At 41.6% G+C, this 23,398-nt stretch overlaps 1 protein-coding gene across 1 annotated transcript in view; it reads left to right on the top strand.

Annotated features, from left to right (window-relative positions):
- The window catches only part of hcn1 (hyperpolarization activated cyclic nucleotide-gated potassium channel 1), a 59,172-nt gene that overhangs the window by 9,131 nt on the left and 26,643 nt on the right, over window positions 1–23,398 (top strand). The window contains exon 3 of the mRNA XM_031859851.1: window positions 17,505–17,666. Within this exon, the coding sequence (XP_031715711.1) occupies window positions 17,505–17,666 (162 nt within the window). The remainder of the gene's footprint in view (window positions 1–17,504; window positions 17,667–23,398) is intronic.

The following is a 23,398-nucleotide window of genomic DNA, read 5'->3' as shown; positions in this document are numbered from 1 at the left end:
CTCTCTCTCTCTCTCTCTCTCTCTCTCTCTCTCTCTCTCTCTCTCTCCCCTCGCCTGCCTTTCCTCACCCTTTCCACTCACGGCACATCGTCCTCCTTTAGCACCCTCTCTGAAAAATCCAGCATAGAAATGAAATAGTTATTTTGGTGTGCCCGCAGTAAATTGACACACTGATTAATAGTAGAACAGCGAATCAGACACGTCCACAAGAGCCGTGAGAGGAAAGAAAAGGCACTCGGTGGAAATATTCCAAGCTGTCGTAACATGTTAGGTTTAGGATGCAGGATTAGCGCTTTAATGGAGGGACAAATGCAGTCTACTGCCGTCTTAATGGGTTTCAAGGAGTGAACCATCATTATATCAGCCTTAAAATGGACTCGGTTAGTTATTCAGACAGTGAGTTTTGACAATAAATCATCTTGCAGCCTGTATGTCCGTCATTCCTTCATCTGTCGTGTGTTCCCTCCCCCCCCCCCCCCTTTTTTCACTTTGTCACCATCTTTTCCCTCCATCTGCGAAGTAAAGAGGGCCGTTATTTCATCAGCGCAGGCTGGCCCGTCAGAACTGGGCTAAGTCAGATTTGTTGTTTCGCCAACACTATCTCTTGGTCTCATTCTGTGGCGTCTTCTTCTTCACACATGCTCCTTTTTAGCTTCATTTTGACCTCACAGGAGCAGAATATTCCTGCGTGGTGCGATAGATACCGGAGTTATAGTTGTTAAGAATATTCCAAAGAGTTCTCTCAATGTGCTGACGGTAGTGCTGGGAAGTGGCTGCTGGGTGTCCAAGTGTAACAGCTGAGTGGCAACAGTATTAGTACCCACAAAGGAACTGATGCGTCTTATTTAAGCAACTCACTCCGATTGTCACTCATTAGAGAGGAGTAGTAGACGACTCCATCTGGCCGTACCAATTAGTCAGAAAAATAATGATGGCAAAAAGGGCTATATTCGACGCAGTAGTTTGAATAAGCATGAGTACTATCTAAGATGGGATTAGTTGTTTTTTGTTATACAGGCTCTGACCTCAGCCTTATTTCTATTTCTGCATGTTTCTCTGTGTGTTTGCTCTGTCATTTATTCATTTGTTTGCTCACACATAATTATTGCAACGCACGGTGCTTCAGTAAATTGCAGCATCCAGTGTGAAGGTCACGCAGAGCTGTAAATATGCTTTTGTACTCAAACGCCACAATTTCATCGAGCTACAACCCAAAACAGAGGCTGCTGCACTGTGTGCACATCTGGAAGTAACTCTTCATGTAATCACTTGAACTGCACATTTGAAGTGATTCTTAGTGGCAGCAGCATGTTTTCACTGTATTGTATGTGTAGCTCCACTCAAAGACATGCAAGAACTTCACGCTACACAGCAGTGACTCATATGCATCAGGTGGCCAAAAACACGACTTCAAATGAAACGCTTATGTTGCTACGCGTACGCTGAGTGTGCATGTATCCTCTCGCCATAGGTTCCTGCAATTCACTGTGTATTTAATAATTCAATGAGATAATGAGACCAGTTATCAGTGGCATTTCTTGCCCTTTCATCTTTAACTCTTCTTTCAAGGGCATTTCTGCCCCCTGCTACTGTTCATATTTAACCCTGCTTCTCTTATGTTTTTCTTATTCTTTCATGTCCTCACAGATACAGAGATAATTATCCCAATGACCTTAACAGTTGTTGTTTTTTCTCCAACCTCTGCTGTTACCTTTAGATATGTGCTAATGTTGGAGAGATCTTCCAGGAATAGATTTAGGCACCACACCGTCCACTGCTGATTTAGTTTCATTATGTAATAAATAAAAACATGCAAAAGCAGACTATGGAAAAGCACTTTTAAGCCCCTGCAGAGAATCCCCACAGCTCCCACTGCCACATCTGGCTCATCACAGCCACCAGGCCTCCCGCCAGATCCCAGCTCCAGCAATAGGGCTCAGGTTGGGCTTGTGGCAGCATACCAGCCCCCCAGGGAGGGTTTGCAACCTTTTCTGAGGCCCCAGGCAGAATTTATCTGTTACTCTACGATGGTTAAAAACTTAACAGTAACTGTATTACTTGACTTATGTTATGTCTCATTGTAAATATTAGCACATTTGATAATGTATTATTATCTAGCACTACGCCACTGTTTCTGTTACTGTGCTATGGTCTATATAAGGTGCAATATATTCCAATCAAGTCGAAACATTCTCAGTTTAAGTAGATGTTTTTAACTGACAAAAATACAAAAATCTATTTGAATTCTACTTTACCATTTCTTTTATTAGATCAAGTATTTTTCCACAGATGCATCATCAGTAATTGCTAAGACTTCTGTTGGGACTTAATTATTGTCTCTCTCTGTGGTGCTGCATTGGAATAATGCCACTGATTGCATTTGAATGATGTGTGTGTGTGTGTGTGTGTGTGTGTGTGTGTGTGTGTGTGTGTGTGTGTGTGTGTGTGTGTGTGTGTGTGTTAAACCAACCCCACTGTATTACACACTGTAACCTAACTTAACCATAACTATGAAATACCTACTCATAAAACATTGAATAGCATATGGTGGATGCATGTTAACACATTTCCCCTCCAATTTGTGTGTTGCTTTCTTGTTTATTTAAACAGATATTGAGGTGTATCACAATACATGTTGTCTGATCAGGTTGCAGAGTCAGCTGTATTTTGATAATGATTGACACCCCCTGTAGTCAGTATAGACATACTAGAGTAGCAGGAAATGAGGCGACGTCACCAGATTCACCGTATGATTATACCAAAAGTGCCGAGCCACTACATTGACAAAGCATACAGTGTAGTTCCTGAGTGGTGCACGTTTTCTATTTTGCATGTCACCCTGTGTTCGTGGTGATGAAACCGTGTCATCATCTCATGCCATCGTGTCCCCACCAGAGAGGGGTTTGTGACAGAAATATGCCCTGAAGCGTCATTGTTCAAGGGCCTCTGCCAATCAGATGCACGACACACAGTCTAGATATGGGGCAGAGGCTTCCCTGAATCAGTGTTGTTTGTTTATTTCATAATCTCTGGCATGCAATAACAAGTATTTCTTTTTTTTTTCTTTTTTTTTTCTTTTTTTTATGAGAAAATGAACTGAATGTGCGTGAGCCACATTGCAACTGCCTGTAGCAAGCACTAGCCTCCTATGTGCAGCTCCACTTTGTCAACATCATAACAATCAAAGGGCTGTCATGCAACATCAACATCAATGTGAGAGACTGAATCACTCCTTTAATATCAGATTGTTCTGATAATTCACCGCTAATGCCTGGAAAAGATGCTAGTTTATTATATTTCTTTCAAGCTGCCTTTTATTTTTTATTGTTTTTTAAACAAGACATCGATAGTATCTGCAAGTAATCTGTTAATTATAGCGTCTGTAGGGTTACCTTGTCCAAAGCAAAGGTGCAGGGTTGATTCACAGCTCAGGCGGTAAATTGATCTGAAAGGAGGGAAGATGTGAACCAAATGACCTGGGTGTCTAATTCACTGTGCAGGAGAGGAAATAACCCACACTCCTGCGTGACAGTCCGACAGCAGACCTGTCTTCAGACACAGTATGTCAGCAGACTGACATTGGAGGTGTGAATGTTTGTCTGCACCTTTTCACAGCGTCTTGTGTTTCTTTTTTAATCACCATGTTGAATTAAAGCCAAGACCGAACTTCAAAGGTGTTTCTTAATATACATTTTTATAAAGATAGCTTCTGTTTACCTGTTGCATTTAGCACTTCTTATTATGTACAGGGCAGATACAAAATTAGAGACATTCATGTGGAGAAAAACATTTCAAATCATGGTGACAACACAGGGGAAGGTTGATAATAGGGACTACGAGTAAGGATTACTTTCTTCGTGTGTATATTTATTCTTTGGCAAATACCCATGTGATGCCTTTAAGTTGCAAGGCAAAGATTAGCAGTTATTTTAGACTACAAAAACTAAAAAAAGCACAGGCATCTAAGGAGATCATGATTAAGCGACTGTACTGTAATTTGCCACCTTAGAAACAGATAGTGTGATGTAAAAGGAGATTAGGCGGCTTTGGTTTATAGACTCCTGTGGACATCATTCACCTGTCTCTGAACAGGGTATGCCAAGTCCTGGGTGCCTTCAGGCCTCCAGCCCTGGTCCCATGCAGGGACACAGGTGCATACGTGCGCACATACGCACACACACACACACACACAGACAGAAGGTGTGCTGAATCTTGATGTGCTGAATCATGCGTCAGGTTGAAAGGGAGTGCTTGAAAGACAGATGGAGATGGAGAGAAAGAGAAGAAACAAACAGCGGAGGGCAGTGTGTGTTACATTTGATCCGTGTGTGTATCACACAGCAGCAACAGTGATTCCTGTACTACGCTACCCTGATTGATTTTCTACTGTGTTGAGCCTTTTTTCTCTCTGTAATTACAGCCTGTTGTTGAAATGACGACAAAGGTTTTTAAAATGTGACCCGGTAATGTCTTGGTTTTTTTGTCCGTTTGCCTACATGCGATTTTCTCACAGTGACTGCAGCGCTACCTCACACAAAGGCAACAAGAATCTGTAAGTCTACGGTGCATCCATCACAGAATACAGCCTACGACATTCATAGGAGGATAACTAGCCTCGTTACCATGTTCTCTCAAATGGCATTTAGTTGTAGGACACACATACAGTAGTGAGGAGGAGACCGGCTGCAGGACTCTCCGCTGCGTTGGAGCAGAGCTGTGGGCTGACGACTGTTTCCTCTCTTATGTGATGTGATTTGATGTGAAGTGATTTGATCTGGTGTGATGTGATGTGCGAGGCTGGGGATTTTTGCGGGAATGTGTAGTCTCCAAATATGTGTGTGTGTCTGGATATTTCATACCCTGTAGCCTAGAGGTGACATATAGCAGCTTGGTAGCACAACCGATCTTTTCCCCTCCTGAAATTACTGTAAATATCAATCTGCCAAGACAATGTGGGGTGGGTTCACTGCAGCAAAGACAAAAGAAAGAGAGAATCAGCCAAAATGAGTATTTCAACTCTTAAACGTAAAGCAAATATTAATGAGATTATCTTCTAAGTGCAGTTTTAACACTCCTTGAAAGACAAGAAATCACACACTGCTTTACAGTGACTTTGCTGGGAAAGTTGAACAACCCCAGAACATGTCGCAACTTCGGAGCAGGTGTTGGTTAGCCCAGATTCTGTGTTGCTGCCGCACGAGGCACACCAAGGCTGCACAGCTGGTTGGATATATTTAATGTCCCCAACAGGCCGAACCTGGGACATTCAACGTTGTTTTGCAAAGCACACAAAGGTCCGGTTTCACTCGGGGGCGTGTTGAGGACACTAAAGGAACACCTTTTCTATGCCTGCAGACGTTCGTGTCATTTATCAAGCAGAGGCAGCAGCCTGTGCGTCATGGGTGGAGTTTACGTTTCATTGTGTATGCATATTCATTAAAGAAGGAAGGAAGGAGCTCAGCAGATTGCATGAATGAATACACAGGTTTAATTAGATTTTCTCCACTTTTACTGAGAAGGTCCAAATGTTGCCGCTGCTATAAACTTGATATCCAATTCACCGTGATATTTTCATGAGACATTTCTAGTGTGCATCAGGATACTGTTACGCGGGAGTCTAGGGAGACATCAATCCTATCAGTTCCACCTACGTCCTCCATGCAGCTGTGATCTGAGCTTCTGTCTGAGTCACCTGCCTCTGCTTTGGTGCTTCTCCAACGTTTGAAGTGACTTTTGGCTGTTTTAGTCTGGGGGTTTTGTTCAGTATTTCAGATCATGCCCCTCCATCGTAAAAGACTCTTTAAAAGTTGAATGACTGAAAAATGTTACTAATACATGTATAAATACAGATTATTAATATATTGGGAATGGATGCCAACGATTTCTTTAATGCTCAACACTTTATTAATAATTAGCCTATTTTTCTGAGCCTGATGGACAAATTCAACCACTGCTGACTTTCAGAACATTATTTTTTTATTAAATAAAAAGTGCAGTACATATTTGACCTGTGCTCACATACACATAAACAAATATCAGTTGGAACACCTGACAAAACAGTAACAGTGACAAACATAATGCAAATAAATTAAGCTACAGCTTAAGATGATTGAGCTTTAGATTGTGCGTCATCTCCCCCCCCCCCAAAAAAAAACAGATGTGTGTTGAACGGGCACTGCAGTCTTATCCATAATTGGACAAACACATAGAAGCAAATGTGCTGTCCAGTTCCTCTAGGCAATCAGCTACGGAACAGTGAATTCACTGTTTCCTCTTCTTCACTCTTGTTTGTGTTTATGAATGCTTTGTCCAATTTGGATAAGAGCGTCTCAAAACAGCAGCCCCCTTAAAGGAAAAAGCTAACAAATTAGCATTTTCATGTTAGACGGTTTGGTTTTTTTCAACCAGGACCCTATTTCCCATGTTTATGTGTCTAAGTTACTAATGGGGACAGCAATTTTTTTTAATTGAGCGTGAAAAACGCTTCAGATGTCAGCTGTAAGGCGGGCTGTAATGTATTCACTGAGGGCGAGTCCTCACAGTCGATGTATGTCCACTATAAGTGCTTGTTTTTCCCACTGACGGGCTCAGATTGTGTCTGATAACATTATGGAAAAGGACCCCACAGAGAAATAAAACGTTTTTCTTACCTGTTGCTCGATCCAGACTGCTGGTTATTGTGTGTCACGAGTGACATTGTGAGTCTCGCTCTTGTGTGTCTCGCAAGAGAAGTCTTGAAATCTTGCTTCACATCCACATTGTCGAGATCAGTTAAATATTCAGCCTGAAAATCACTGAAAATCTTTTATCTAACACTCATCTACGCGTTCCGTATCCCTCGCTGCAACTCTCACTCATGTTTTCACAGTAAGATTACAGATTAGATAACATATAATAACTTATTTGATTTATCTAAAGGGTCCTTTCCACAATGTCAGACACCTTTAAATAACAATCTGAGTCTATCAATGGCTAAAACAAGCTCTTGACCGGGCAGGCTGCTGGAGGCGAAGCAGACCTTTTGTTGTACCTCGTGTGGGAGCTGCAGCCGGCGGGGGGCTGAAGAGTTCCCTCACATGTCTTCATGTGTGACAATCTGCCCGTCGCACATTTGACATGCTGTGAGGAGAGGGGGGGGACCTTCCGCTGTGAATTAGGCACCCACAGTGTCACAGCACCAGCATCACTGGTAAACACACTGGACAAGAATCTGCTATTTTGTCAATGCGATAATTTGTGTAAGATAATACACATCATTTCTGTTACTGTACTGTAGTCGTCGACTTGATTTATTTGAACTTTAGATGGTGCGTTATCTTTCTCCCCCATAGATATTAATTTAGCACTGTTTTCAGATTTACACAGTGACACATTTGTTGAGGGTGCAGTTGGGCCTAAAGATGAATCTTTTCCAAAGACGAGCATTATCTCTCTTCTTCTCTAACCGTGGTTACGTTTGTATATTCACTGCAACTTTAACCGTCAAGTCTGTACGCTCCAAGATGGGATCCCTTCTATAAAAACAACTCCACAAATACTGCAAGGAAGAAGAGTAAGCAGCAAAAGTATTGGGGGAATTTTTATTGTGAAAAATTCAAAGGAAATGAAATGTCTTTATCCGCCGTTTTACAGCCACTCCTTTTTACCACGAAATCTATCCGATCAGGCAGGGCGCATTGAAGTGTCAAGTGTGGACATTTGCAGACGCAGCTGAGTTTTGATCTGGTACATCCAATCGCAAAGTTGCATTGGAAAGACAAATGAAACCAACAGCCTCCTTCCATTGCTGTCTTTTCACCCTGTCACACACACACACACACACACACACACACACACACAACAGCAGCCTAATGGACTCCTCCAGTCCAATTTTGTCTCGCAGACAAAAATGAGAGACAATGCTTTTCCCCCCCTCTCATGCTGTCTGCGTTGTCGTCTCTGTTTTAAGACACGGCTCTCTGACGATGAACATAATGTGCCTTGAATCGTGTTCTTGCTCAGCTCTCTGAGGGAAGCTCACTCTTGGCCCGCGGGGTGGAAAATCCCAGACTCCACCGCCTGGAAGAAAGAGTCCTCCTCATCCCCTGGAGATTTAACCCATGTTCCTCTTGCCATGCCACTCAGCGCTCCTTCTGTTGCTATAGCTGGTCTTGTTAACTGCGGTAGAGAGTGTTAATTGCTTGACCATATGTTTTAGACGACAGAGTTAATTGTCAGAACCATAGTGTTTAAGTGGCGCGAAAAGTAGTAGCTTTAAACACACTGATTATACTGACACAGCTCCGCTTTATTTCTGTTTTGTCAAATCAGAGACTGGAAGTGGTTTTACACACACTATAAATACAAAGTGATTATAAAACTATTATGTCAACAGTATTGCCTGCACAGCAGCTCCAGTACACTATTATATTCAAACGTATTGGTTAACTGAGTAAACGTGTGGATTGGGGGAGGTGTGCAGGCGTTGCTCTTGATATATAAAATATTGGCTGCACCACACATTCACTCAAAAAAACAAGCAAAGTGTGTCTTGTAGATACCTTCATGAATAGATCAAACAGGATGAGGGAGAGGGAGGCGAGAAAGCCTTCGAGTGAGAGGAAATATAGGTTAAAAATAGGCTAGATTGTCAACACCCATATGTTTCAAGCTTAAAATAATTCAATAAATCCCTTTTGATGTGTCCATGTTGGGTAATTTTGATGAAGGATCCAGTAAAGCTCCATTTCTTTTTCCTATGTCTTAAAGAAAAAAAATTTCACAAAGCTGATTATTTCATGAAAAACTTGAAATTTTTGGAGATGCATGATTTGGACAGCGACAAATTTAGATTAACCACACCATGCCTACCTCAATATACATCCTTTTTTTAATCGTTTACACGCCTCTAGCAGTCAAACATATTTTGAATCTGCTGATTCAACGTTTGTCGAGACATACATAACTATTATACTTGATACTAGACAGAACTTGACGCATATTGTTAATGAAAAATATGAGAGACATGCTGTTAGTGCTATGTCCGTCCTGTCTACTGAGGAAGTTAAGTAAATTAATACATTTATGTGACTAAATAAAAAAAAATCACTTTGTCATACTGTCACTGTAAGCTGACGTATGATATTTGAAATGTAAACTCCTCCACTGGGAGTACCTCTATCTCTCTGTCTCTGTCCTCTCATCTCTTACTGTCACGGTCAGTCTGTCTCTCAGTTTGGCCCGTTATTTGATTTAAGATATAAACAGACGTGTCTGCACAGTAACGACAGACAGACAGTGACACCGAGAGGCGGACTGAGAAGAAGAACGAATAGTTTTAGTTCCAGAAAAGCATAGTTATAATAGTATTTAATCATGAATATTCTCTAAAAGGTAAATGGAGCCAGGTCTTACGCGATACAAATGACTGAACCAGAGTAGTAAGCGACTGACGCACTGCCATCTTCTTTTATTGAGCCAGAGGTATAACTGTTTCAGCATCCCCACAGCAGTCAAACTCAATCAACATCTGCTGCTTATTTTTCAACATGATTTTTTTATTTTGATATTCAGCAAAAATATAAATATATACTTCTCAGGGTTTGTATTAACCTTCTCCAGAGAGTGCTGAGTAAAAAAACTGTAAGTGAAAAGAAAGCGGCTTTGATGATCCATCCATCCACTCGGGATATCCCCCTGTGGACACAAGTTTCCTTCTGCATAGTGTGCACAGTACAGTAAGCAGACGGACGACAGATATAGTCTTGGGAGGGGGCTGAAGTGATAAGTGGGGCGATTAGGCTAATCTCTGGTTATTTTTGTGCGCTGGGCTGTTGTTGCTGGTTGCTGTGTGTGTGAGGTATGTTGGGAAGAAAACCATTGGTGATCCCTGGTAGTTAGCTGAGAAGAAAAGCTCTTATGATCCGCGTACTACAGACTCTCCACACTTGACTGACTCTCCATGAGGCACATAATGATCCCTTGGTTACTTACAAGGGGAGCATCATGGCAGGCATATCCCTGTAATGATGTCTTGTGAAAAAATTATTAATTTGCAACCAGTGAAGCATTTCGGGGGTTCGTCTACTCTCACTTCCCGAGAGCTAATGTTGTAGCGGATGGATTTACCGAAGCACCCTTAATCCATCTGTCGTAACAGCAGCTGTGCTCATCTATGGAAGTCTAGCTGTTAATGTGAACCATTTGTATCGTCTCGTATAGCAATGAGCTGTTATTACGTCATAGGGAAGTGCTGTTATGGATGTCCATTTGTGACAACGGCACAGATTAGATGTAGCGTATCAAGTGTGGCTACTCATGACGCTACAGCCAACAGAGTCAGAGGTATGTGAGACTAGATAATGCGTTGTATCTCCACTCTGGGTTACATGACTGCTCATAATATCCTACCAGCCCCATATGGCTGTGTATTTACAGTATTACATTGCTATCGTTGTATAGCACTTAATGTTTTGCTGATTGTACAGTTTTTTTTCCCACATTATGCTAAGAAGAAACATGGCTTCTAGCCATCATAAGAGAGCCGGGAGTCAATTAGCTTACCTTAGCATAATATGAAAGGGGTAACTCACAGTGATGAACCTACAGAGAATTATCCCCAGAATATGGCGCTCCCCTCATCTTAACGGAGCTTTATAGTGAGTTTCAGCTCATCGTTTAGCTGTCTGATAACTACTGTTTTGGTTCACTCTCACCGCTCTTACTGCGGCTGCACCAGACGTGAGACGGACGCGGTTGGTGACTACATAGCCGGTGAACAAGGTGGAGCGTTTATCTGCTAAAGAGTCAGATATTTTCCTCAGGAGATGGTAGAGTCCAGAAACAGAGCTAAAAGAGAGTGAATGTTGGACTTGCATTCATCGGGGGACCAGAAACACAACGATGAAGATGAGGTTTCTCCATAACTGCTTGATTTGAAGTTCACCATATCGACTCAAAGGGTGACGATATGGCAGTGTTGTGTTCACGTTCTTCTAATTGACGTATGATTCATCCAATCACTGATTTTTGAAAGTGCCTGCCTTTTTACAAACCTTTTTTCTAATGACGGCTTCTCAGACGGTTCTGTGTAACAAACTGGAAGGTCACTGAATTCAAACACACTGTTATTGTGTATCTGTCTGAATATATTTACGAGTTAATCTGTTTTTGGATCGCGGGCACCAGCGTCTTGGATCAATATATAGCATGCCTCTCTGTTACCTCGGCTCCTTGTCCCTTTTTTTTTCTTTCCTCCATCATAGACCGACTGACAACATCATTCCAGGAATAAAATCAGTGTCCTCAGTCCAACTGTCTGACTGAAACAGACTTGCATAACCAGACAGTTGGAGAGAAAATAGGTCATGTTTGGAAACAGTTGTTGTTGAGCTTACTGGCAAGTTTTTGAACAATATGTCCCAACATAAGCATCGGTGCTTGTGTTTGGGGTTATTAGCCATGTGTACATGTTTGTCAGAGCTTAGCTGATGTTGATGTGTTGTTACCGCTGCTCAGGTTACAGGTACAAATCAATAGAACATTCAAACTCCTCCCCAGCCATAAATACATTTGCTTGTTCCCCCGATGCACACTGAGCCGTTCCTTGCACAGAGCGGACTTTTATAGGCATTGAAAGAAATGTCTAAAGAACGTGCATAAATTAACCGCATACAATAATCCCCCACGTGGGAACATTATTTTGTTTCAAAAAATGAAGGCTTAGCACGCTGTGTGGGTCACAGTATATATAAACACCGATAGAGGAGACGCAGTGTTGTTACACAATCCACCGATGAATTCCATGCAGAAAACCACGTGAACGTGACCCCTGTAGCTGTGCGAGCTTCTGCCCCAGAGCATGCTGCCTCTGCCAGTGCGGCTCTGAATGGTTGAGCGCAGATTAAGGCAGAACAGTAGTGTTGAGGTTATCACGCTCACACGACCGAAATAGACGCAGAGCGGGTGAGACAGCGGGCAAGGCAGCTACGCTCGCAGTACAGTGTGATGTGATTAGCGGAGGAACCGGAGAATACTGCTGACGGACCCAGAAAACGGTGGAGAACAGAGCGGATGAACTCCCGCAGGAAAGAGCTATACTTGGGCGGAAGGAGTCTTTATTTGAACTTGTGATCGACACATGACCAAGGGCTGACTTTTCGCAGTTAAGCGAATGCATTGATTGATGGTTGGTATGGGCCAATCCAGTAAAGAACAGTATCACCATATCCTAGTCTGCAACACCTCACCTTTTTATTGATACATTTGTTTTGCGGGCTGGATATTAAATGACACTTCAGTGTGTTATTTGCAATTAAATTTCGCTGTAATGTGAGGTGTTATCGCTTCAACTCTATTCGTTGAAGCTCATTAGTGGCAGTGTGAGTGCAGCGATGCGAATGTTTTATGGTCTTTGCAAGAAATGCTCTGAATTTGAGTGCTTGTCAAATACATGTTGGTAAAGCTGCTGAGATGTCGAACAAACCGGTTGCAGCAACTTTTAAATGGATCCAGACAAACGAGATGAATGAGTGGGATGGCCGGGATCCGTGTGAAAAGCGGCATGTTAAAGAAAGGTTTTGTACTTATGTCAACTAAATCAATATCAGGAGGAACAAAGCTGAATACTTTAATTATGCATGTCCATTTCATGCTACTTTATACTTCTAATCCACTTAATTTGAGAGGGAAATATACCTTTTTCTTACTACATTACCACAGATTAGGCAGTATATAAAGTAGTTCATATTAACATCATAATAGTATACTCTAAAAGTGGCCTGCTTACTTATCATTACCTGTTTTACTTACTACTACTTCTGTGGATGTCATGCTTCACTGTGCATGGGCAGCAGAAGTTTATGCAGTAAAGAAATAATGACCAGTCCCCTGTTACATTAATAGCTCACTACTTGTTTTCTGCCTTTTTTTAAAGATCCCATTGATCACCAACTGCCTTTTAATTAAGTCTCTGGCTACAAATTACTGTTGGGCCTCATTACCTAAATGTACTACGTGCTACCGCTGCAGATCCACAGCTTTTTCTGCAGAGAAAACAACAGTTTTCACACAGCAGTATTGTGGCACGAAGAGTTTTGTGTATCAAGTTGCTGAAAAGATTTTCCATCTTCTCTGCTCTCCATCTGTAGTCTGGTCTATTCTAGTCTGCATTGTAGACAGATTTGCAGACTGATTAGCTTCTCAGAGTATACAGCATGCAGCCCGAGGTACTGAAATAATGCCAACTCTATTTATGTCTATATATTGCTGAGCTATACATATATGGACATTGTGCATAGGGCATTACAGCCATGTGAACTGTAATTATTTCCAGTATGCTGCTTTTCTTAAGGGGAGAAAACGGCACTGGAAGTATAAAATGTTCCATATCCAGCTTTATCTGCTAGGACTTTGTCTTCAGGAGTTTTTTAGTTGTTGTTTTTTTAGAAATCAACTTTTTAATGGCAACAGCTTTCCTGATATACAGAAGAAGAAGGAGGAAAACGTGAGACTTGCTAAATCCCAGTGAACTCCCATTACATGATAATATGATTTTTCAAATCCAAGTTCCACTGTAATTTTGTGATTAAGCAACACCAAGAGAGATCCAAAAGGAGATTTACAAGACGATGTTAAGCAGGAGAATTCTAGATTTGCCTGGAAGCAGTTTTGTCATCCCTCAATGTAATAGCCAGTGGTGGCTTTAATCCCCTCAAATTAGTCCCTCGCTAATCCTCAGTAACCTCAAACAGAGGTCACTCATGTCCAATTTGAAGATGCATAAAGAACACTTTCTAATTGCGTGTTCAAGGCCCACAGCTTGGCGATCGGTAATTCTCCTGCATGCTCTTTTTCGCTGCATATCAGATTCAAAAGTACATGCATGAATCGGCCTACAGTGCATACATGAACCTGACAGATTGCCGTGGAGTAAATCTTGCGAAAGTTTAGGTGAAACACATGTCGGACCACCGTACTAAGATTTGTTTCCCCCACGGTATTATCAAACCAGTTTATAGAAGTGTATTTGTGTGTGTAAACACACCTCACAGGTTGACATCCACTCTACCATACTGCACTGATGAAAAGATGGGGGACGTGCCAAATGTGAATGAGCGCCGTTCCTGGCTGGATACGACCAGCGTGTAACCTTGTGCAGCTATCACATCACATCTTGGCCGTCCGTCTCTTCTGCATTAGAGGATTATGCTGACCTATGCCCCTGCCCTGTCCCCGGTCAAATTTAAGCTTAATGCACTTAATTCTAAGCCTATATTTTGCCGATGCCAACCAAGAGTAATGGCTTTTGGCTCTCAGTCAGTGCTACCTATTTCCTCTTGTCATGCAGTTAATGAGAGCTTATAGTGGCTGAGAAACGTTCGGGTGGACGCGCGGCTTGGTCAATTGTCGTGCCTAACTTTAGGGACGTCGTTCTGAAATTGTCACTGCCCCTCGTCTTCTGTGTAATTGTAATGTGAGCAGGTGGTTAAAGATTTCACAAGACCCCTCTCAACCTGTGGCACATGGACTCATGAAATTCATTTACCAGATGAATTAATAATGACAATAAGTGTAAGTTGCAGTGTATTTCCAGGGCCAGAGTTCAGAAGTTGACTTGATTCAAGCTATTAGTTTATAAGTCGCTAGCTAGTTTAAGTAACTTCCTCAAACGTTTCTTTTACTTCAGATATCGTCAGTGCTGTGGGGCTTTTACATTAAACAAAACAGAGGCAGGCCCATTGTGTGCCACACAGAAAGACTCGGTCAGCACAGCTTATAAACACTCCGTCATAGATCTGATCAAATATGTGCATGTTTGAAAGTTGTTGAGGACTGAGGACTGTTGAGCATTTTTAGTTCTGGGACATATCCTGAGCGTGACATAGGACTCCACTACCTCACTCTTTAACACCCTGTCTAACTTTCTTGTTTCTATCCTCACTGTGCGATTGATTAGCGTAAGAAAGATGTATGATGCTCATAAAAGTGTGACATATTGATTATAATCTTTAAAATATTACAAATAAAGTGTTATATGGAGACACAGTTTTTGTCCTAATTGAGTGTTATTTCAGCAGTGGGTAACAACTGCAGCACATAACAGCTTCAAAATAGTTTAAATTCACCCCCATGTATCCACCCCGCTTCACAAAGAAGGTCAACCTGTATAATCCTGTGACCTGACCAGTGATCTACACCGGGAGCCTCTATTATTAAGACCTATATTAATAGACTAATACCTTGTGGCTACCTGCTGCCACTAGCAGACTTTTCATGCCGGGTGCCCATGAAATACAAACCCAAACAAAGTTAATGAGTTTCTACATGTTTCCTCTCTGCCTTCGGTGACTCAGCGTGACCCAGACGCTCCCCGGCAAAGTGAAATGGTGCCTGGGAATTTAAACCTCACCACAACCTTCGCACACGTCACCTTATCACCTCACTCCCCCCCCCCTTTTCTTTCAGAGTCTCTTTTGTTGTGTTTTTTGATTATGCGTTAGTTAGTCAGTTGACCTTTTTTGATTTCTGCCTGGTGTGAATCATTTGCAATTCAAAATGGGACCAAAGAGCTACTTCCCGTTTACCAGTCTCATCCAAGAAAGTATACCTTCATTAGTCACCTTTCTGTCTTTGTTTTTCCTCTCCCCCGTTGCTCTCTTTGTCTTGCCCTGTGCCTGTTCTTTCCTATTATGTCACCAAACTATAATGACTGTGAAGACACACACACACACACACACACACACACACACACACACACACACACACCCAACAGAGGGAGAGAGAGTTCCGCTATATTAAGAATAAAGATGTAGGCAGCGAAAGAGATGTTGGGTGCATTGAGACAGCCGTCCTGTAAGCTAGTGGCTAATTTTAGCCTGTGAGGGCAGTGCACTGTACCTCCCCGTGGTTGAGTTGGACCATAGAGGGATCTGAGCATCAGCTCAGCCTCTTGTTCTCTCATCTGTTCTGTGTGTGGACACTGTCCTTTGTGTAGGAAGGTTAGAGGACAGACACAATAGACCGGCGTGGAGCGATGCAGATTCAAAGAGCTTTTAAAGCACCTGGATTTAGGAATGGGGGGGGGTCAGAATTATGCCAGATTACATGTCAGCAAAACATGAATTTCATGCTCAGGCTCTCTTTCTTTTCTGGAGTGATTGCACTCTATGAGAGGAGGAAGTAAGTAGCAATTTGGTCAAAAGTGGACAGTATTTTTTTCCAAATTCTGAAGTATATGTAAGCCAGAAATAGAACTGAAGAGAAGCACAACAGGCAGCTAACACCAAAATAAAGATTGGAACTGCAGTTAGATATAGAGTAAAAGATGCTTTATTAGAAAATAGAACTGGTCTATGTAACAAAGTACTGCTCTTATTCATTTGAATAGATTGGAAATAGATGTACTGTACATATATGCATATTGTGTAACCTTCTTTACCTCTCTATTACAGTCCGGCATCGTTTTACTTCACTTTACTACTTACTTTTTTTTAATTCACAACTTTGAAACTCTTCTAACTTTTTACCACTAGTGTAGGAAAACATACCCGGAGGCCCAATTAAATTGCCATTACTGTTATGATAAGTAGAATGAGCAGTTTACAGAGATTGGAGAGCCATAAACTTAAAAATAGATCCTAATTACTTGAAGTCTTCCATTCAACAAATTGGCAAATTGCGCAGGTTTATTATGCAAAACCCACCAACCACAAATCGGCAATCTTTTTTTTTTTTTTCCATATTTAACTTTTTTAGAAGGAGAAATTGAGCTTCAGTGTTGAGGTGATTATGGAATAACTAACCTGGGAAGAAGTAATGGGTTTCTCACGCTAATGAGAAACTCTGAATTAGTGCTACAGCCAACGGGGCGTGAGTCAATTCTCTTCGCCCAGATCGAACGTGAATGAAGCCGCTTCACATTACACATATGCTTACTCACCCTGCTGATGGCTTTCTATTCTGAAATGTCCCGCTCTGATGGAATAACCACACCAGCAGTCATGGTATTTAAGTACACGCCCCGGCAGATTATTCCAGGTGTGTGTGCACTCCCTTTATCATTCAGTATTTCGTTCCCTTCACTCGCTCTGCATTACCTTCTCTGTGCTGTATGTGTGTATTTCTCTCATTGCTCAGTTTGTTTTGGAAAGCAGTCATGTTGAATAATGCAGCTTTGTGAGATGCGCACACACACACACACACACACACATTGGCGGTGACCAAATTCTCTGGTGGCCAAACAGGCACACCATGCCCTCCACTTCAAAGGTGACTTTGTACTTTTGTGATCGTTTTAAGTATCTTTTTAATCTTTTGAAAATAAAAAAATCTTTTTTGTATCTCTAAAATACCAACGCATGTGATGTTTCAGGGACACCAGATCTAAATCCGGACCACCGTCTGTCTGCGTTGTTTATGTACTTGTATGATAGAATTTGAATGTACATTTTCAGACAACAAAGATTGAGACAATAAAGATGCCTAACTGAGATCTCTCTCTTTCTCTCTTTCTCTCTCTCTGGCAGATTTTCCATATGACCTATGACCTGGCTAGTGCAGTGGTAAGAATATTTAATTTGATAGGGATGATGCTGCTTCTGTGTCACTGGGATGGCTGCCTCCAGTATCTGGTGCCTCTCCTCCAAGACTTCCCCCCTGACTGTTGGGTGTCCCTAAACGGTATGGTTGTAAGTATTACACACTCTTCTCTTTTGTTTGTTATTTTTGGCATTTGGCCTTTGCATTTCATGGCTACATACATGATATTGTGCTAAAGACTGAGGCTAAAGCTGCACTCAATTATAAGACATGGAAATAACAGGCGTGGTTCTTCAACTGCAGTGTAGGACTAGTCAGTCATAGCATTACAGTACAGTATGATGAGATAAATGTAAGGTTAATTAATTCTAAGGTAAGATGAAGGATGAACGGATATGTTAGCTCAGGTACATTTTATCAGGTACAATATTGAGCCACAAAGAAACATAGCTTAAAGAGGCAGGGAGACGACTTATAATACTACTGTACAGTGCATGAATACCAATGCTACTGTAACAGCAATGTGCAGCATTTTTTTGTCCATTGTCTGGCCTTCCCGAAATCCATGTGGATCTCCAAACGCAAAATTGCCTTGTTTGAGGTCTTTGGGGATTGTCTCTCCTCTCTGTGCTTTTCCTGTAACTGTGTTTTCAGCTTCTTCCACCTCTCCCTCTCTCTGAGTTGGGGTCAAACGGACTGTGGTTGCTCATCTCCGAGCAATGTGATAGTGTAGGAGTGTACGCGGGCCTCCTGGGTAATGCTGATTGTAACTGCTTGCTCGGGGAAACTCTCCTGCCCTCTCATCTCTCGCTCTCTCTCTGACGAACATTTCTGTACTCCACATGCACACTGGCTGCTCGGAGGCATCAGGCTGGAGGTGCAAAATGCCAGCTTTCCTCAACATCACCACCCTGTATCCAACGCTTATTTGTACTTTAAGGAAATGAGATGCCCAACTGAGCCCACTGCCAGCTGTGTTATTAATCCCAAACAGACATTATCCATCTGTGTTTGAAACCAAAATCTATTTGCAGTGATGTAATTTCCCACATCACTGTCACAATTCCTCCTTGCTCATGGTTATGTATGCAAACATGGGCAAACTGCTCCTTCATGTGCTGCAGCACCGCAGATGTTTTTCAGACTTTCCACTGATCAACATTACTCTGGATACATAATAACTTGTAATAACTGAGCTTAATCATAAGCGTCTCTTTGCACTTGTGCTGCGTGTTGCCCCTCTTGCTCAGAATGAATCAGCCCTATTCCCTCTCTTGTATGCAAATCGATACAAAATGGGGATCATGTAGAAGGCTAATTGGCTGCCCCCTGTGTGGCGGGATCATTTGCACTGTCAAAATCTATAGCGTAGTTGGGGATTCGCAAAAAGGGCCTCTGAAGGAAACAGCTGATATACTGTAGGATAGCTGTGTGCTGGATGCTTATAGGCGACTAGCAGCTCTGACGCAGCTCTGAAAGCAGCTCTGACGTTGGTAAAATTAAACTGGAATAATTTGTATGCAGTGTGTCGAAACAACATTACAAAGATGTCTCCCAGCTCCTCGCAGATATAAAGTTTCTACTGACATGTTCAGACTGCAGCTGAGACTAGCAGACCTATATATAGAACCTCACAGAGTGTGTCTGAAGCGACAATAATGCTTTCAAATCTCAGCAGTTTCACAACTTCTTGGATTAGGATTACCATACATTTAATGAATCTGGTCCATTTTTGCTTCTGGTGTTCAGGTATGAAAATACAGACTGTGGCGAAGTTGAGGCTGCTGAAAGGATTAGTCGATTTATTAATTAGTCGATTAGACAGACAATGAATCTGCAACCATTTTGAAAAGCCAAACATTCTCTGGTTCCAGCTTCTCAGATGAAATGTTTGCTTGTTGTCTTTCACTATTAAGACGGAACGTCTTCAGGTCTCGGACTGTCGGTCAGACAAAATAAGCATTTTGAATAGTTACCTCGGACTGCAGGCAATTACGGACATTTTATAAACAATGAATCAATCATTTTTAGAGAATCAATGTCTTCACAACCCTTTTCTAAGAAACAAGAATAAAGAAAGAAATTAGTTTTAATGGCGGCGACAAGTGTTCTTTTAATTGAAATAAGATTTAAAAATGTGTACGATGATTTGTGAGTAATCCATGATGTTCACAAATACATTTTCCAATTCACCAACCAATTTAAACAAATGCAAAAAAAATAATAACTTTTAAATGCCTGTGGAAAGCTTCCTGTGCAAAAAAGTCTCCAACCTCACACAAATTAAATCCAATCCTCAAGTGAACAAGTATAATGCACGTACACATGGGAAATACAGTTCACAATTGTACTTCTTGATTCAACATATTACTAAAAAAAACTGGCGATAAAACAATACAGAAAGCAATCAGTAACTTAATTTTGATACATATTCTTATCCAACTTGCTTTCTGTTTTCATTTCTCCTCTGTTGTTATGACTGAATACTTGCATCGGACCTAATGAGACATATTGGAAGCAAAATCTCTGTACTGTGGGATGTCAGCAGCTGACATAATGTCACTGACTGTGATGGGGTAGAATGAGCAATTTGTGGAATCTCATCCCTGTGGATCCTCGCAGAAGTAGAGGCCCCGTGTGCTGACTGCGCTCTGGCAAATCCGAAGTGAAAAGCCTGGCCCACATATGGGATTCCTCTTCTCACACCATCGCAATGCATTAGTGTTCATAAGCTCACAATCTTGATAAGATAAGATATGTCCCATTATATATTTTGTTTGCATACATAATGCGATTCTCCAGGTGAATGTTGCCTTCAAAGGTTGTGTCTTTCAGCTGCCAAATAATGACTGCTTTAAATTCAGATTGCGTCATGTGTAGTTTCTGTCGTTGGATCGGCACTTTCTGTCTCCAGCTGTGAGAGGAAGAGTGGGGCCAACGAGGACTGCAGATACTGCTGAGTGGTGCAGCACCGGGTGTAGGACCGTTATCTTCTTGACTAATGGCCTGAGAGTAGCTTCTTTCTCTTTAGAGGCTGCATTTACTCAATCACCAGACGAGATAATGCTGCCGTCGCTGCGTTGGCTCAGGTGAGATGTTACTTTTGTCTGCATGTGCAGGGGTAAAGATACAGTATGTGTTTGGTAGCATGGAGGACCATGTGTGTTTTGTGAGTGCTCACTGTTCCTGTCCAGTTCTCGTATTAAAGAGACAGACGGCTGAGCAGCAGCCTGCTGAGGATTGAAGTCTCAGAGAGATGTTGGTGGCTGACAGATAGACTGATAGCGGTAGACAGTGGAAAGCAAAACAGAAGGGCCTAACCATGCATAACTAGCCTTCAGCAGAGGTTGAAGGCTAGTTATGCACTACTTTTCCATTTATTTCTTCCCAAACCTCTGAATGAGTCACTTCTAACAGCAGGGCTCAGTCCGGAGTTTATGAATTAATCAAACTTCTTTCATACTTCTCTCCTCTCTCATGGCTTTTTCCTCAACATGGCAACGCATTGATTCCATCCGAGTAGGCTGCTTTTGTCCTGAAGCGAACAGCTGTGGCTCCTCTTGTTAATTACTTGGTTGAAGAGTACATGTTGTTGGTTGACGTTGTTGGGTGTGTTGTTCTTTGCTGATAATACAGTAGGAGATTTCAATCACCCCTCCGGGAATCTCTTTGTTTACTCAGAAATGTGGGAGTATTTCCACCTCAGTTGTCAAAATGTCAAGCATGGAGCATGGTTGTTAAGGACAGCACTTAATAACAGTGGAGTTTCAAATATGTCAAGATCACTTTTGTTAAAAGGCAATAATCATCTGGAGAGTGCAGATACCAGACATGCAGACATGTCATTTAACCCTTCTGATTCAGGGTGGGAGTGGCCGCTGGTTGCACTTGATTGGACACTAAAAGAAAAAGAATAAGTCACCTCACTCCTCACAATGTCACACTTGTTGTTGCATGTATTCATTAACCCTGAGATAAATTAGATGGGGCTTTTACCAAGGTGACACAGTTTAGTTATATATTATTCAAAAAAATAAATATTCTGGCATTGTCTATACGAAACGATCAATCAAGAAAATAATTTGCAGAATAATTGTTGATGAAAAAAGTCATTAGTTTCGAGAGGAAAGCAAGGGAAGCCAAAAACAAATTAAAAATACAACAGCAAATACAAAGCTTGAGCAGGCCAACAAGGATCCTTCATGAGGACGGCTGAAAACCGTACGAGACAAAAAGAAGCCCAACCTTCACACTGAGATACGCCACTGTGAGATACTTTTCTTGCCAACGTGCAGGCCAGCAGATCCCTGCACTTGCTCTCTTATGGGTTCAAAGACTGTTGTGCCTTCTGTGCACTCCCAGGGAGAACAGCTTGTAGTTGGATTACATAATTGAAAATGAACATTGTGCATCACATGCGTGGGACAGCTTGCCGGGTTTTAGAGAGTTATATGATTGAGTAATTAAAACCAGTTAATGCGGATGTTTCTGCTTAAAGGGCAGCGTTTACCTGGAATTAAACATGAAAATAAATCATACATTTGGCATGAAAACATACCCAAATAGGACAATCTACACATGCACACGCACTCCAAAGATTCAAATGTTCACGATAATATGAAAGGAAATGTATTTTCCTTGGTTTTTACTTATTCACCAGTGTGCTGTTAGCACAGATCAGTGACCACTCTATTTTTTGTTATTTGTCCTATGAGCACAGATGCTGTCGAGGGGTCATATCCTGTTGTTTACATCTGTGCATCACGTCCTGTCAGTCTCATAATTACTCAATGGTGTCAACAACAACCAGCACCTCTGGGTCACACTCAACACCAGGCCGGTGGTGAAGATTCAAATGTCTTCCGCTCACATAACCAGACCCATCTTGTGTAACAGGACTGTTTTATAGAAACCTTTAAATTATATTTGAAATGAGCTGTAAATAATGAATTCTTTGAATTCATTTTACTCATCTACTTGTAAACAAAAGGCAGAGCTACAGAGAGATGAATAAGGAGTAGCTGATGTCACTTGTTTTGCTGCCTCCAGAGCCTAAATTAATGTAGAAATCTCAAGGGGATTGTAGAGAATAGGGAGAAAAAAGTAGAAGCTGCCTTTTCTGGTGGTAATACTGCAATGACTCATTCTTCCCAAAGAACACGGCAAGAAAGTAATAAATAAATAACTCTGTTGCTTTTTACATAATGCAGGAAAATACACGTTTATGAAACATCCTCAACATTCGCTTGGGCATTTTACCGGCTCCTTTTAGATTTTCCTTCAAAAATATGGACTGAAGTGTGCCCCAAAATAGCACCTGCATCATATGCTCTATATATCAGCAAACATTAGAAATATGATGCAATAAGTGCAATAAGATGTGACATCAACTGCCAAGCCCTATAACCTGTACTACAATAGGATTAGATGGCACCCTCATGCAGTCTGTTTATCTTTGCACCAAACGCATACAAGGACAAATAGCAAAAGGTGCGGTGAGTCACCCCAGCTTATCTGTTTTCATCCAGCTGAACTACAAGTCTGTGCTTTTCCATGCACACGAACAGCACAAACATTCTGCTGTGTTGCCCCCCATTTCAACCACATGCTAAATGTACACATGTGAAATGACAACTAAGGCTCATGACCTTACAAATGGTATTTGTGCCAATTGCATGGCTGGGTGGGATTGTTCTGTATGTGTGTGTGTGTGTAAATAGATTATAATGTGTATAATGATAAAAAAAAAGAAAGATAATTATAATAGAAAAACTAACACATTTCAAAACACTGGTACAAATTGCTTTACAATAAAAACAGAACACATTTAAAACACAACAAGGTGAAAGAGTAAAGTAAAATAAAAAAATGTCATGAAACA

This window comes from Anarrhichthys ocellatus, unplaced genomic scaffold (assembly GCF_004355925.1).
Source record: "Anarrhichthys ocellatus isolate YVR2014 unplaced genomic scaffold, GSC_Weel_1.0 scaffold23, whole genome shotgun sequence".
NCBI lineage: Eukaryota > Metazoa > Chordata > Actinopteri > Perciformes > Anarhichadidae > Anarrhichthys > Anarrhichthys ocellatus.
Note: the sequence above shows the minus strand (reverse complement) of the source record. Positions and strands in the feature narration are given on the sequence as shown.